The sequence below is a fragment of the Tachyglossus aculeatus genome, chromosome 4, assembly GCF_015852505.1.
Source record: "Tachyglossus aculeatus isolate mTacAcu1 chromosome 4, mTacAcu1.pri, whole genome shotgun sequence".
Taxonomy (NCBI): Eukaryota; Metazoa; Chordata; class Mammalia; order Monotremata; family Tachyglossidae; genus Tachyglossus; species Tachyglossus aculeatus.
In genome coordinates, this window is record NC_052069.1 from 109,263,636 (window position 1) to 109,280,649 (window position 17,014).

The 17,014-nt window shown below is 41.7% G+C and overlaps 1 protein-coding gene across 2 annotated transcripts in view; it reads right to left on the reverse strand.

The window, feature by feature from the left end:
- Positions 1–17,014, reverse strand: part of COL5A1 (collagen type V alpha 1 chain) — a 247,123-nt gene that overhangs the window by 59,702 nt on the left and 170,407 nt on the right. For both annotated transcript variants that reach the window (XM_038744585.1, XM_038744584.1), the window contains exons 27-32: positions 16,384–16,437; positions 11,013–11,057; positions 9,264–9,317; positions 5,853–5,960; positions 5,050–5,103; positions 2,182–2,235 (exon numbers count right to left, since the gene is read on the reverse strand). In XM_038744585.1, the coding sequence (XP_038600513.1) occupies positions 2,182–2,235; positions 5,050–5,103; positions 5,853–5,960; positions 9,264–9,317; positions 11,013–11,057; positions 16,384–16,437 (369 nt within the window). The remainder of the gene's footprint in view (positions 1–2,181; positions 2,236–5,049; positions 5,104–5,852; positions 5,961–9,263; positions 9,318–11,012; positions 11,058–16,383; positions 16,438–17,014) is intronic.

The following is a 17,014-nucleotide window of genomic DNA, read 5'->3' on the forward strand; positions in this document are numbered from 1 at the left end:
AGTAAGTAATGAGCCCTGACTAGTTTCCAAAGCAGCATGATTTAAGTTTAATTTTTTGGACTCCTTGTTTGGATAAAGGGCCTAAATAAAGAAAAAAAGAGAGCTCGCGAATGAACAACTTCCAGTCCTTGCACATTGGAAGTAGCAGTGTTGATAGAAAACAGAGAAAGGCCCATTCTTAGGTGTCAATTTCACTCAGATGAATTCCATATTGTGCTGTACGGAAACTGCAGTGTCAGGAGGTGCACTCAGAAGTTGTTAGTAACATACATATTAACATACTAATGTACTAAAGAGAAGTACACTAAACAGCTCTCAAAAAAGAAACTTCTCTATAAACCAAAGACTAGCCTCAGGGCTGGGGGGAATCTCTCTCCAAATGTGCAATGCACCAGTATCTTTCCTGAAATTCCTAGATCACAGTTGGTCTCAGATTTCAAGTCCTCCCACTTCATGTAAACACAAATCAAACCCTAAGGGCTCAGGTGGGATCCTTGCCTTTATTTCAGTTCTACCCTTTCCAAGTCTCTTTTCATGAAATTTCTGAACTCACTTAATCTTGGTCATTGAAGCAATGGCCAATTTAGCACGATTCCCCCAGCTGTCTTGAAAAGGTTGATTTCACTGCTTTATTACACAAAGACTCGGGATTTTGGCCTATATATACCTGCCACCCAGTTTCCTCAAATGATCCTTCAATGGAGACTAGATCAACTGAAGTCTTGTTGAGATCCTGGAGTTGAAGGAGGTTGTTCGATTTACAGAGGAAGGATTATATGGGGTACCAAAGTTTTAAGCCCTATTGAATGAGTAAAGAGCAACCATTTATGAGACTTAAAATGCAGGTATGCTAAAAAAAAACTATCTCGTCCCCAGGGTAAGTGCTGAAAACGGATCACCGCCGTTCATGCCTTGGTGGTGACCTGAAGGACCCAAACCCTAGTCACAAATGTGCCTCTTCTGTCTTCTGCCACAAGCCATTTTCCACAGTCCAAGGCCTGTAATAACAGTTTGAACCATTTAATTGCATGGAGGACAAATCATATCTAAAATGTCTCCAGGCCTCCTGGCTAATTTGCTCCTTTGAAGGAATCATGATGACTCAGCAGGGTTTTAGAGCCCCTTTGGCTCAAGCTCTGTGTTTACCCTTGTCAGTTTTCAACCAGAACAGTCATCATTTTTCCATCATGTAAATCTGGCAGCAAGGATTTGCTTACATGGAATTCAGCTGGCTTGGAATCTATCTCCCTGCTTTCAAAGGAGTTCATCCACTCTCAGCCTGCAAAGGAAACCTTAGAGCGATGGCCTGGGCTAAACTGGAGGAGACAGTACGGTGCTGACAATAACTGTTGCAGATGTTATTCTCTGGCCCAGCACACAAGATGGATATCCTAACAGTTGCCAGGGTAGGAAGCTGGCTCTGACTCCCCCTGGTCTAAAATTGGTAAATTAAACCATCCTTTTCTTTCTGTCCATTTTTGCCTTACAAAGAATGCAAGGCTTCCCTAGGGTCTCCCTCAGGCAACACAGTGGAGGTTCAGACTCTAAACTTTTTGAGGAGATATGACTCTAGATTTGCCCTCCAGGTGTCTCAAGAACTATTTACTAAATGACAGTTCAGAGCTTCTTAAGCTGGAAAAAAGACTCTCCTGAAAGGAATGTTTAGGAGGGGGGAGATGGAGCAACGGAACAACCCATGAGGTTGCTTCAAGGTGGCCTTGGCTTAGGAGGAAAACCAAGAATCAAATCTTGCAACATTTTCCTGGGTCATTTTTAGACAGAAGGAATGAGATTAAAGTATCCTGATTCAGAAAGGGGCTTGAAAGAGAAGTGGAGGCAGGGGAAAACTGGCCTCACAGATTCTTCTCTGTCCTTTCACCTCCCCTTAGTAGGTGGGGAAGGACCCACTCACAAAAAAAGAGATGAATCAGGTTTTCACTAATGTTTCACTTGAAACATTTTCTGAGCCGTGACATTCATTAGTGATCTGGGCTCTATTGTGTCCCGCTCCCTTGCCTCCCCCTCTGTCTCACATTCCCAAAGGGGCACTTGTCAACACAGTCTTCAGCGCTCAGGACTGCCATTCTTGGAGAAAAGTCAGGAGGAGTCAACATAAATGTCATTCTTTAAAAAAACAATGACAAGGAAAGCAAAAAAGCAGGTAGACCGAATTGCCCTTACCCTTCCACCTTTCTCTCCATTTGCGCCCGGAAATCCTGGAAATCCAATCGAACCCTACAAGAAAATCAACAAGAAAGGTGGGTGAAATGGGCTGAAACCAATCAATCCTGCTTGGTACTACTCCACAGAACTACAGCCTGCGTTCTGTTAACCTCCATTAACCCAAATTCAATTCACCAAAATGATTTTCCATCATGGCCCTCCTGCTTTTGCATAACTGAGATGTTGGGAGGAAGCAGAAATGTCCTTGCCAATTAATGTGAAAGGCATGTTTAAGGGTGCTATTTGCATGAATGAATATTAAAGTTAAAATAGAGTGAAAAGGGAAAAAAACTTTGAAAATTAAAGCCCATCATTGCCTCTCATCTTGACCCGGCAAACTCAAAGAACACTTACACATATGCACATGTTTCTGGAGTTATGTATACAGTGGGGTCACTGTCAAATGATCTGATTGGCTCCAACACAATTCTCAAGGAGTTAATGGCTGGAAGTGCTGGGCCATGGAAGAAGCAGGATCAAGAGCCAGAACAGGGATAAGGGAGAGCAGCAAAAAGGGGAAATCAGTGGGGTATAGAAGGAGAGAGTTGCAGAAGCAAAAAGCCCAGACCTACGAGGTCAGAGGCATTAGGGCAGTTGTGGGAGAGAGGAAGAGCAGGGTCATGCCCTGAGACAGAGGGAGCAAGAGTGGGAAAAGAGCCACATTGCTGCAGGGGCTCAAGGAGCTGGTGTTCAGGGGTTCCTGAACACGCAGCAATGTGGACCACAGTTGCCCGAGTTGTTGCCACAGTGGTGACCCCCATCCTTGCCAATGTTGCCTTCAAGCACAGCTAGACGGGTTACACTCCCTCCTCCTCCCCCGACTAATCACTCCCTGAAGATCTGGTCTGTTGCCAGGCACAATTCCTGCATGTGACTGTTGATGGAGAGGCCCGTGCTCCAATTCTTTGGTCGAGGAGACAGTGAAACCCACGGATTGGCTGTCCCTATGCAACTCGAGACACAGAAGCATCCGATGATGCCATCTAGGGCTGTGCTTGGAGGGAGTCTCCCGGCCCACTGCCAGAAAGTACATCTTCTCCCTCCAAGGGGCTGCTTTCCAGGGAGCCCCTTCAAATTCCTGACTCAGGATACAGGCAAAGAGGAAGCTGGGAAAGATGTGGATCTCTTTTTCCTCACATCAGGGGGCAATATAAGAGAACACTTCTGGTGGCGGGGGGTGGGGGAGTGAGTGTGTTGTTTTGAGGAGTCTGGATGTCCTTGGGAAAATGGAATGCCCTGTAGCACAAGTCCCTTAGTAATCTGTTGGAGTGAGTAGTGGGGAGGATATCCTACAGATTTGGGGATGTTTTCTTGCCCTCTCTCTCTTTCTCTCTTCTGCCACTACTTAGTGACATCACATGCCTTGTGACATGATGATGGCATGCACCAAATGGGTGCCTCAAAATATTAATTAGCCCCAGGTCTCATCAAGGATTGAAGAGACCCTGGTTGTGGTATTAGCCCCAGGTCTCATCAAGGATTGAAGAGACCCTGGTTGTGGTAGGACTATACAGGGACAGATGGGATACTGTCATTAGCCTGGATTGTAAAACGCCTTGTGGCAGGGAACAAGTCTACCAATATGCTGTGTATATACTCTCTCAAGTGCTCAGTACAGTGCTCTGCACACAGTAAGTGCTCAATAAATATCAATGATTGATTGAACATCTGTTCAAGTCATTGGATCTCACTGAAGAATTGCATCTGAATATTTAATGGTGAATTTAAATTTTTTTTGTAAAGCCAACAATGTAGTCTGTACACAGACAATTTGCTAATTTGAATACACTATTTCACAAGAGAATATTTACTTAGAAGTTGGTGTAAATAAAGATATAGATATACAATCTTCAAAGGTCTTTTCGGCACATCCCCAAGATACCAATTAGAAATGTCTGAATAACTGTGCTGCATTAGGCCCCCAAAGATCATTTACAATCTGGTATACATAAGCATAATAAATTGCACTTATTTTAACCCAAATGACTTCTCCACATGTGAAATATGTGATTACATTCTCTAGGTGTTGATATTAGTATTCCAACAAAGTGCACGTATCAATCACTAGTGTTCTGTAGCCAGCGGAAAAACTCGACATACATATATACATACTGTCGTTGCCTACTCCGTCTTTCTTTTGTTAATGTGGCTGCAATTGCTTGGTTCTTTTAAGCTCTTCAGCTAAATGAATGCTGAAAGAGGCACCATATGCAAATTCAGCCAAAAGCAGCAGCACTCTTTGGCTGTTAATTATGCCTCCAGCGTCAGGCAGCCTGCTTTTTCAAATAAGGTCCATGAATAATAAAATATGAATCTTGGCTAAAACATTTTAAAAGGTTTCCAAAGCCTCACGGAGCTGTTAAATCTAGGTTGCAATGTTATTTTATGTAAGAGATTTCATGGCTTTAGCTTGCCCTCCGTTGTCACCCAATGCCCTTCAAATCTCTGGAGAAACTCTTCCCAGAAGTTGATAGACAGAATTAGTAGCTCTGAACACCTGCAATCTGATATGAAGGAAACTGATTTGTAAACCCAGTAGACCATAATGTAGTGCTGTGCAAGCCTGCCCTGTTTTGTTTCCTATGATATGTTTGCTCCAGAAGCCTCCTCCCCAGATATTGGCCCTTAGTAGCTAAAGGAGTACTAGAATCAGAAAAGGGAAAGTGTGGTAAACAATATGTGTCAAATGATGCTCACAAAGTCTCAAACTCCCAATGGTCTGAGGGAGAAGGAGTGTGTTGAAGAGGGGAGGGGGTGGAGAGGAAAAGAAAACTTCTAATCAACCATACAGCCTAGAGATAAAATGTTCTTTCACTTGTAAATTACCTTTGGGCCTTGTCTTCCTGGATAGCCTGGAAGGCCGGGGACTCCAAGTTTTCCCTGGAATAAAAAGAGGAAGGTCAATCATCCCATTAGGCATGAGGGATAGGGAAGAGAATTATGTTTGTAAATCCATTTCTCATGGGCAAAGGGTAAACGTGAAAGTTGCCATTTCTCAAGGGTAAGATTTTAAATGTTGTCAACACAGCCAGTGGCTGTGGAGCCTAGAGATTGCTTCTAACTCCACCTCCTCAAGAACCATCTTTCCAAGCTTTGGAAAAAGACAGCACCCACACTTTAAAAAATGACAACTTTAAAGAAAAATGAACTGAAACAAAACTGGTTGAAGTTCACAGCCAAAAGCAAAAATCCCAGCATGCTGGCAAGTTTTCTCTCCATCTTGCTTGAGTGGACAAGTGGCATGATTTTGTTAGAAACTGTCTCGCAGTGGAGGGTAAAGCCATGCTTGACTGGAACAGTTCCAGGGAAGGGACCTGAGCTAAGGAGGGGAAAAGGAAATGTAAGGCAAAAATAAGGGAAAAAAAGGTCAGTGAAGAAGAATACAAATGCACGAACATGCCAAGAGCTGGCAAATAATTGAGGAAGATCAACCCAAAATGGCAGGTTAGTTTTCTGAGGGTAGGAGTGTGCCATTTACCTCTACTGTACTCTCACAGGGACTTCAGTACAGTGTTTTGCACACAAAAGTGCTAAACGAACAGGACTGTGGTTACCTTAGGTGATAGAATCCCCCAGGCATTCACTCATGTCCCACAAATGGCAAAGGCTGTGAATTCCCTAAAATTTACCTTTTCTCCAGCAGGACCCAGGGGACCTGGGTCACCATTGGGACCTCCACGACCCTTGGGGCCTTCTGGTCCATCTTCACCTCTTGGTCCAGCAGGCCCGATCTCACCCTGTGAATCAAAAGGAGGAGAAGATGAAGAAAGGACTATGTATTCTTCCCCTACGTCCCATCTCCAAACTCACCTCACCCTGATCCCAATGTTACCTAACCCCTACTTCGGTCTCAGCTCCCTAAACATTTGTAATTGGAAGTGCTGAGTGGAGGCGGAAAGGCAGGACAGGGACAAAGAGGAAGAAAATCCAATTTTGGCAAGTCAAGAGAAACCCATCAGCAAGCTCTATAAATCGTTCCTCACTAAAACAAGTTAGAGAAATGGTGAAATGTTCCTGGTGTCACTGATAAAACGAAACTATTGTGAAGTAAATTATAGGCCTTTCTTTAACCAGCCATGTTGCTTTCATTATGGAGAGGTTGAGCTGTTATTTTCCCAGCGCAGCAGTCTTCTACACCCCAATTATCCTCTATAAATCTAGTACCTCTAGCTAAAATAACTTGAGTCTACAATGGCCATTTTGAATTACTGCTTCCCAAAATATTCAGGAGTTTTGAAGTATGTTTCATATGCATAAATTTAGAGGGAGGGAATGCAAAGTTTGAGGGTTTCAGAAAACGCAGGTGTTAAAATGTAGGATTATGCTGAAAACCTAAACCATGGAATTTTCATATTTTTTGGAAGTCCTTGTAATTGTTCTACCTGTTAGTCAAACTCTCCTTGAGAAACCTAATGGGAATACACAGCTATGAAACAGCCGCAGGAAGAGACAACTATCCTTTCATTTCCATATATTACACATAATTTTTTTTATTTCAGTGACGATGTATTGTGCTACTTCTATATCCTTTTCCTTTCTACTGCTCCTCGTATTTGTAAAAAGCTTATGTCTGCCTGCCTCCTCCATTACACTGTAAGCCCCCAGAGGACAGGAACTATGTTTTTTTTCCACTTTTGGTGTACTCTTCCAAAGCATTTAGTGCAATGTTTTGCACACAGAAAGCACTTAAATGAATACCATAAATAATGAGGATAAGAAGAACAAAAGTGAGTGTGACCCAAATATAGATCCAAGGGTGGGTAGTCTCTCCATGGGAGCTGTGAAAAACACTTAGTTCTAAGTAGACCTACTATACTTCACTGAACTCAGCATAACAAAACCGAATTCAGGAGCTTTCTCAAAGCTGTCAGTCCACAAAATATCTTTTGTATGGTGTCTTTTTAAATAGAATAAATTTCTATTTTTGTAGCATGGAGACTCATTGACATGAACTTTACTGGGGACATAGGATTTTGAACACCAAAGTAGATTCCTCTGGCTTTTAAACTGAGGAAGGTGGAACTATTTTTTCTTTCACAACTTGTACAATAATTTTGCCACTAAAGGCGAATGTTCTCTTTGTGTTATTCTCCACATTTTGAGGCTTCTGTAGATTGTCTACCTTCAGGGTTGGAATAAAATGCTTAGTAAAATAAATGATATTCTCACAGGCTGAGAAGATGCCTCCAAACCATTGTTTTTTTGTGGGATAATTAGTGATAAGATGATAATCCTACTTTTAAACTCCAAGTGTTTCCATGCCGATGAATTTTATAGCAGCTATTCCTGCTTGGATCTTAGAGATTTTTTGGTTTTCTAGTGGGGCAGTTCACTCAAAGGTTATTAGTAAATTTTCAAAGGTTTTTAGGCCAGTGAAAATATCCTGCCCTCCTGTAGTTCTGGTTCTACCTTGAGATTGTTCTCTTGTTGATTTATACGAAAAAGTGAGCTGGTAACTTTGTGCTTTACCCTAATACAATTTAACCCTATTGTGCTACAGAGTCAGATATTTAAAAAAACTAATTAAAAATAGAAGTTATTTTCCCTTCTTTCCTCCACAGATGAAGTTATGAAAATCAGGATCTTGAACTCCTAAAAATGAGCTAATGTTCAGTAAAATGGTATAATATCAATGTAAGGTTTAAACATGTCAACAGGCAGAAAATGTACATGGACAGAACTGGGGTTTCCTTTCTTCTTGCATATGATTAACCATATTAATGGTATAGAAAGCATGCCCTTCTTTTTTTTATGACTATAAGAATGAGGACAAGGAGAAAATAAGGGTTATAGACCTCCCTGAAACTCTAGAATATGACTACATGTTCTACAGTGCAGTGAACATTAAATAAAACATATAACTGAGCAATAGAAGCTGACCAGTTATTTGGGACTTTTCCAATTCTGGATCATGTGCATATGCTTCTGAAGTAGGCCAGAGAGCTTTCAAAAACCAGGGACTGTCCTGTTATCCAGTCAACCTCTTTCTAGATGCTTTAAGGGAAATGAGTTTAGGGAGAAATTGGTGTAATATCTAATGGAGAAAACCATAGTTAGTCACCCACTAAGAACGGAAGGACCAACAGGTGTGATTCCCAGGCCAAAGGATCACTAATGGGGGAGAAAAAGGATGGTTTTATAGGAGGCAGGTTGGGAAGAACAAAGTTGAGGCAAGTCGGGATTAGCTGAGCTTCCCTTCCCTGGCAAGAGACCATTTTGATTACTTGTGTGGTGCCCTATCCATGGCTGACTGATCCTCAGATCCCAAGTTCCAGAATTGTCAGGTCAGGCTTTACCACATAAAGCTGCCAGTAGGTTTTAACACTATCCCCATCCTCAGTTTGGCTGCTCAATACCAGCAAGCTCATGGGAACCCAACTGGGAATCAGGCATAAAAGACAAGGGGATGGAGCAGAAAGAGTTACACTTAGCCTCTGCAGTTCAGCAGTTTCAGGCTGTAAATCAGCTGGGATATCACAGTTCTATTTGTAACCTTTGAGAATTACAGCCTCATCTGCCAAGCGCTGGAGGGAGTGGGGGAGAGAGACCTGTTTGCCTCATCTCTGTAATGGTTAACACAGTGACTGCTGATGAAACTCCTCAGTGAAGATTACAGTCAATCAATCAGTATTTATTAGGCACTTACTGTGTGCAGAGCACCATACTAAGCACTTGGGAGAGTACAATATAACAGAATCCAAAAATGAGCTCTGCATCCCCCATACTATTTCCCAAGAATTTTCTCTTCAGTTCACTAGTGAAGGCCAAGTGCCCTAGTGCCATCCTCAGCCCCACAGTACTTATGTACATTCCATAATTTATTTAAATTAATGTCTGTCTCCCTCTCTAGGCTGTAAGCTCCTTGTGGACGGAGAATGTGTCCAGGGGAATGTGTCTACCAACTCTCTGTACTGTACTCTTCCAAGTGCTGATGTAGTGTTCTGCATGTAGTAAGCACTCAATAAATATCATTGATTGATTAATTGATAATTGTGTGCAGAGCACTATGGGAGCCAATATAGAAAGGAACCAATACTTACTCTGTCTCCCTTTATCCCCATGTCTCCTTTAAATCCAGGAAAGCCATCTTCACCCTGAATAATGGGAGAAAGTGAACAATAAAGTGATTGCAACCAAGATTAGCTACTAAATCTACCTCAGTTATTTTTTTAAAAAAATTCAGGGACATTTTAACTGCCACATGGGGATGAAGAACCACCAGCCCAGAAGGCAGCAGAGGAGTCAAGACTCTTAGTTTAATTAATAATAATGCTGGCATTTATTAAGCACTTACTATGTGCAAAGCACTGTTCTAAGCACTGGAGAGATTACAAGGTGATCAGGTTGTCCCATGCGGGGCTCACAATGAATCCTCATTTTACAAATGAGGTAACTGAGGCACAGAGGAGTTAAGTGACTTGCCCAAAGTCACACAGCTGACAATTGGCAGAGCCGGGATTTGAACCCATGACCTCTGACTCCAAAGCCTGGGCTCTTTCTACTGAGCCATGCTGCTTCTCAATTCCAATCAGTTCCAATCATTTCAAATATAATACTCCCTAGCGGCTAAGGATGTTAATGATGACTGTGTCCAAATTCATTGCCATTTGCAGAGAGCAGGACATACAATTCCCACCCAGGGGAAGATTCATATCCTAGCTTTCCACTACACTCAAGCACATCATTAGGAAGTGAGAAAGGGGGGCTTATGGGAAAATAACATGCCAGTGAAACTCAGCCATTCTCAAGGTCCTATTGGAAGGAGCTAGCATGTTGACGGAGAAAGCAATTTTCCCTGAAATAATGAGGGCACTAGGACCTCCAATCAGCTGTCTATTGCCCGTAGGCTCTGGTTGTATAAATGTTCACAACGTAACAGTGAGGATAACAAAATACTGTGAACTGACAGGAGCTACTGTCATAATAGTACCATTTTGTCCACACTTTTGTAGGTGTCTCAAGGACATCTCCATTATTTCTTCCAAAAATAAGTCTTTATCAGCTGAACCCAGCTGATAGTGTTTCAACTCGGAAAGCAATCATGACTCGGGCTAAGAGATAAAGGCAAAAAAGTAAGTGAGCGACTTGGACTATTAAAAGGATTCTTGCAGGAGTTCCTTTAATGGAACTTCCAGCTTCACAGAGAACAGATTTCCCGGAGATAGGCAAAGGTAGAAGCCTGGGATAAAAAAAGGAAAATAATGAGATAATCCCCCTAGTGTGAGCCTGCCCCCCCCAATCCAAGTAGAAAATGTCTGTTCTCTAAATCTATATTTTTCAGACTCGTTTAAAGAGAGGTACACTGTTGCTAAAAATTCCCTCAACTTAACAGATTTTCTTTGTCAAAGGAATCCCAAGTTAGCAGGAACTGAAGAAGGTAAAACACTGTTTTAAAGAACTGTCTGAACACTCTGGTTTGCTATTGGTTGTTCAAGGAATCCAGGTGTCTGTCCACTCACCACCACAAATTTTGGCTTTCCAGGCCTCCAGAAAACACACAATACCGTGAACTCAGGCTGGAAAAGCAATCACTTTTAGTTCACTTCAGTTTTTGGCGGTGGGTTTGTCCTTTTCTTTATTGCCCTGTGGGTCTTGGGATGCTCTCACATCAAAACACAGTAGCTATTCGAGTACTAAAGTCTGTTCCTTTTTGATTTCCTGTTTCACAGAAAAAATCCTCTTCACATGTTTGTACCATAAAATATCACACCTGATGGATTCCAATTTCAAAGGTATGATTCCCCTGCTGACTCTAAAATGTCCCCCAACATAAAGACTTAGACACTCACCTTTTCACCCTTGGTGCCTTTCAAACCACGGATGCCATCTGCTCCCTAAACAAAAAAAAGATAAGCCTTAGGAAAAAGGAGAAAAGAAGGGAAGGGGAAGGGCTCTATGGATGTATGGAAAGATACTAATGCTCTCAATATCTTAAAAATGTTTGCACACCCTCAAAATCTGCAATAGTTCCACCCATTTTTTATAATACCACTACCTCTCCTCTCTGCATCCATTCCTAAGGTCGTTAGAGAATCTGAGGATCTCTTGAAATCACACTGGGGGGTCCCATTAACTCCTATTTTCACAAAAACTTGGCAGGAATGAAGGGTGAGCAGCAGCTCAGGAAAGTTTAGCCTAGAATCTCCAAGCCATTAGGAATCCTTGAAGACTGACCTCCTAATGATTATGGTACTTCATTCATTCATTCAATCATATTTAATGAACATTTACTGTGTGCAGAGCACTGTACTAAGCACTTGGAAAGTATTTGTTAAGTACACTGTTCTAAGTGCTGGGGCAAATGCCAGTTAATCAGGTTGGACACTGTCCCTGTCTCACAGTCTTAATCCCCATTTAAAGATGAGGTAACTAGGCCCAGAGACATTTAGTGACTTGCCCAAGGTCACCCAGCAGACATATGACAGAGCCAGGATTAGAACCCAAGTCTTCTGACTCTCAGGCCCAAGCACCTGCCACTGGACCCTCCCACTAGTAATGAACTGGTATTGTTATTGTTGTAATTTCTGGTTCATTCACCCCATGTTTCTGCATTTCCCCCACTGTTCCCTGTTTAGATGGTCAAGCCCCGATATAGGCCAAGCACCCCTACCAAGTAGTGGTCTAGACATTTCTGCTCAGCCCTCAGATAAGTGCTTCACACACTGAGTGCTTTATTTAGAAAGTAGAGGTAGAGCAATTGATCCAGTTGCCTGGTTCCTTTTGGAAGGTGTTCTTTTGAACAGTTAATTTTCTCACTAACCCATGGCAAGCCAGGGTTTCAAACCCAATAATGAACATCAACCCTCCTTAGCAGAGTGTGTTTAAATCATATAATCTGACCCAGGATTAAAGCTTTTTCAAGTCACCCATTTCTTTTAATAATACAGGGGGACAGGGAGGCCCACCCACCACTCCAAAATTTTTGAGATGGAAGCCCGGCCTGAACAGTTATAGATCCAACTGATTCTAGAGAGGTTTGGGATTGGAGGAAGTTGGCTTTCTTAACTGAGATTGTTTTCTAAAGGAATTCCTGAACACTTTGGTCCAGAATCCCTCACCCTTCTGCAAATGGAGGGCCAATTTGCCTCCCATGCCCTCCTGAGAAGGTTGTGGAAGTGATCAGGATTCACTCAGGAGGGTGAGGACTTGCTGATAACCTATCCATCCCATGATTACCTTGGCCTTAATATGATATTAAATTGCAAAATCCTCACACACTCCACTACTTAATCAACTCCGGCACCTGAGAACCTGATGGTTGAACAGAGGGAGACTAAAGTGTATAATTACCCTAAAGATGTTTATTACCAGTCTTCAGAATCAAGAGACACAAATCAAGTATTGTCTAACACTACTCTCTTCCACTGCGGTTACCTTGTTTCTTATTAGGCAATGTACCCAACTATTAACTCTAATAACAGCTACTGACATGATGAATCTTTGATACACAAGCAGAGGAAAGTTTAGAAGAAACATGCCCCCCAACATCAAACTATGGCTTCAGTGGCAGAAACTTGGTAACTAGGGAATTATGCAATCCTTGGTATTTAAGTAGGTGCCACATTAATTATATTAATATAGATTAAATATTCCATTTTCTGAATCATTGGTCATTTATTGAATTAGTCCCACAGAAATAGCCTAGTTTCTGGCATGAGTTTCTAATGCAATTGAGAAAGACTGAGCTACACACCAGGGAAGGGGTATTTTACTCAGAATGAGTCCCTGCTATAGATTGTTCAAAATGAACAAATAATGTGATATTGACCCGAACACAAAGATAAATGAAAAAATAAACAAGGGAAGAGCTCAGAAAGCACATCTGTGAGGACCATAATAAAACCTGGGTTAAAGGATTTGGTGTTTTAAAATCCATTCCTTGTGCCTCCATTCTGTCAAAGTGCCCTCTAGGTCTGAGGCAAGACACTCCAGTAATGAAAGGGTAGAAGAGAGTTTGGCTGTGCATTTTCTGCTGGATACCACAGCCTAAGGCCTAATTCAAAATACGGATTTCTTGAAGTTTTCTACTTTTTCTCCAACCTATTCACCTACTGAGTTAAATTCATTTATACGTTGAGTTGAATTCTGTTGCGGGTAACGGATTTGCACTTCTGAGGGAAGTTATTCCTGGAGTTGCAGAGGATGTGAATCTGACTCATCCAATATGGGAATAGCAGTTGAGAACTGATTAATTTAGAGGGTAAGGAAATGTGTAAATTTGACCTCAGGTGCCATGCCTCACTTCAGGGAGATAGTAGCATATGGACTGGGCATTCATATGAAATAAGTATTTTGGAAAGCAGACAGCTTCCTTTGAACTATATCACTTATTCTTTGGGGTTCAGTCCAAGACAGAAGGTCTGAATAAAAATAACACTGATAATGATAATAGGTGTTATTATTATTATGATTTTACTATGTGCCGAACACAGTACTCCCTAGTTACCAAGTTTCTGCCACTGAAGCCATTGTTTGATATTGGGGGGCATTTTTCTTCTAAACTTTCCTCTGCTTGTGTATCAAAGATTCTTTATGTCAGTAGCTTTTATTAGAGTTAATGGTTGGGTACATTGCCCAATAAGAAACAAGGAAACCGCAGTGGAAGAGAGTAGTGTTAGAAACAAAATAAATCAGATTGGACCCAGCCCCAGGCTCACAGTCTAAGAGGAAGGAGAACAACTATTTAATTCCTATTTTACAGATGAGGAAACTGAGGCCCAGAAAGGTTAAGTGCATTACTCTAGGCCACAAAGAAGGTAAGTGGTGGAGCCAGGACTAGAGCCAGGCTTAGTCTGATGTGGCAATCCAATCTCTGGGAAGATCCCTTGTCTCCATCCCCAATTTCCAGACTAGAGGTGTTCCCATTGGTTGTCTTTCCTTATTCTGCCTCAGGAGAGGAATAGAGGGGATGTGAGTGAGTCAGGATGTGGAAGCCCTCACTGTCATTAGCACCTGCCATTCATACAGTAACACCCTCATGGATGACCTGACTACCTAGTAGGGTGTGCACTAAAGCAAAAATCTCCACTTCACAAGATGTTGCAAGCATCATGAGGAAGGAGCATATTTACAAAATGGCCCTCAAGCCTCTGGTTAAAAATCTAAAGATTAATGTTATTTATTCCCGATACCCATGCAGGGAGCTCTTTTTTGCTCTTTAAGCTTGTCTGACGAAACAGGAGAGAGTATTTTCATGGCAGCAGAAAGTCCATTCAAAATAGAAGTTTTTACATCATCACCAGTGGATTTTTTTCCCCCCTTTGTAATAATCTCACAGATAGCAACAGCCATAAAAATATGCAGACCCCAAATTTAGCTCTTTGCCCATAGGCCCTTCTCCTTTGAAGATCGGGGAGGATGTATTTCAGGTAACCAAATAATAGCTCAATGAAGACCTGCTCCGTGGTTACAGTAGAGTCTAATATTTTAATCTTTCAGGAAATTAATCTTAGGTAATTGTCAAAGAGAAACTGGTGGTCAAAAGTAAAAGACGGGGAAAAGGTACCAGTGAAATTAAGAGGCTTTGAGCGTACTTATTCATTGGCTTCCACTGATCGACTGACTGGATGCAAGTCAATCCCTTTTAAAAAAACATGTTATACAATTAATCTACATCACTATCAACTACCCCTTTGTTCTGCACTTTCAGGTCACTGGGACGAAAACAATGGCTGTATTTCAAGTGCAACAAAGATTTCTCCTTTGGATTTGACTTTTCTTTTTAAGATGAAAAATGTTGAAATATTTTTTCTTCCCTTCTGGGTTCAAGTCTTGGCAACAAATAAATGAAAATCTTTTTCAAGCCCCTGTCAAAAATGAATTCTGATCGGAGGGACAATATGAAAGTATTATCATGCCAATTCTAAAAGAAATATCACCATTGCTGTTCACTCAGAAATACAATATTACTTAATTAGCAAAATAGTGCTTTCAGTAAATACTTATATTTATAACACCTAGGACTTTTTTTAGGCAATGTGTCTCTTCCGCACATTTATACTGCATCATTTGTGATTAATTATCACCCCGTTGAGAAGGTGTCAATGACTATAGGAACCAGAATTAAAGAAAGTAGAAGATAGTTTAAGTAAACCCATACACTTGAAAAGGCCCCATTAAATGGAAAGCAAAAGAGCAAACAAATTCTTAAATAGATCGCTAAGTCTGCATTGGCATTGCTGTAATAAATGACATCAATATTTTCCCTAAAACAGATTACACTGGGGGAAATGGAATTGTAAATTGTTTACATGCTGTTGAGAATTACAATTTAAAAATGCTCTGATATAACCTTTAACAAAGGAAAACAGCCCTTGCCCTCTCACAGGGCTGAGTCATCCATGAACATATGTGTATGTATGTGTGCTTGGGATGGGAGAATGGTCCAAGGGAGGTATTTGTGTTTGTGTGTGGATGAGAAATACCCAGAGTGACCTGCATAACCACAGATTAAATTACCCAGTTCGAAGCAAAAGCAGTTAACTTTAATGAAACACAACAGGATCTGTGTTTAGATATTGCTGTGGAGTCCCACGCTCCATTTAATAAAATTCCAAAAGACCTTCAAACTGCAGAAATACAATTTTGAATAAATGGACACAGTTCCCCCTGAACTCTCTCTCTCGCTTAATAACTTTGGCCCATTTAAAAAGTGCCTTTAGGTTTAAATTTTCTTAAACCGTGAAAATAGCCCAGATGGAATTTCTCTAGGTGCCTTAGGATGAAGGTGGCTGAGCTCTGATTACTGAGTTCTGAATACTGACCTTCAGGATAACCCAAAATTCAAAGCAATAAAAACAACTTGGGGCAGACATTCCACATGTGCTGAAGACCACCAACCCCAACTCACTCTATATAAAGACAGTCCCCTCATGGATCTGTTTTCCCACGGGTTCCCTCCTAACCAACTATCTGACTCTCTTCCCTAATTAGTCCCACTACCTATACTACTCCCTCTCTGGCCATTACCCAGATGCGGTCACCTCTGTTTCCCATACAAGGTTTTCAAAGATTTAACCCATGGAGGCATGCTGGAGAAACTGACCATTGGGGAGTCCTGTCAATCTAGGACACTGAGCAGGCAAGGTCAAAATTAATTTCATAGTTGAAAGAGGTGATAAAGAGAGAGGGCTTCATTTCTGCCACCCCTGCCTTACTCACCTTGACTCCTCGAGGTCCTGGATAACCAATAGGGCCCTGTGGACCAGATGGACCCTATTCCCAGGAAAAAACAAAACAGAGAGAGAAAGAGAGAAAGAGAGAGAGAGATGGGCATTAGACTTTGATGGCTAGAAGGGACAGCTCCCTGGGGCAGAGCTCCGAAGTCCTCCAAATTGGACAAAGACCACCCCCTCCTCCCTCTATCCTTTGTTGGATAGCCTAAGAACCTGAAAACCTGGCAGGTGGATGGGGAAGTTACATTATAGCCTGAAACCAGAATATGAGAAGCAAAGAAATTGCCATAAATAAAGGTCCCAGGGGAGGATGGTCTTTTGGGAAACCAAGACTTTGTTGAGAAACTCCCAGAGGGCCTGGTTGGGTAGTCTGTGTTATGAACCAAAGGTAAGTATTTCCCTGTACGCCATAATTAAGAAGGTGAGTGGATAGTCCTGTAAAATATTGTGGTCCACTTTTATTAGAAAGTTAGTCCCCAAGACCATCTCAACTTCTCCTGCATGGTTATAATAATAATAATAATAATGGCATTTGTTAGTGCTTACCATATGCAAAGCACTGTTCTAAGTGCTGGAGACATTACAAGGTGATCAGGTTGTCCCACAGGGGGCTCACA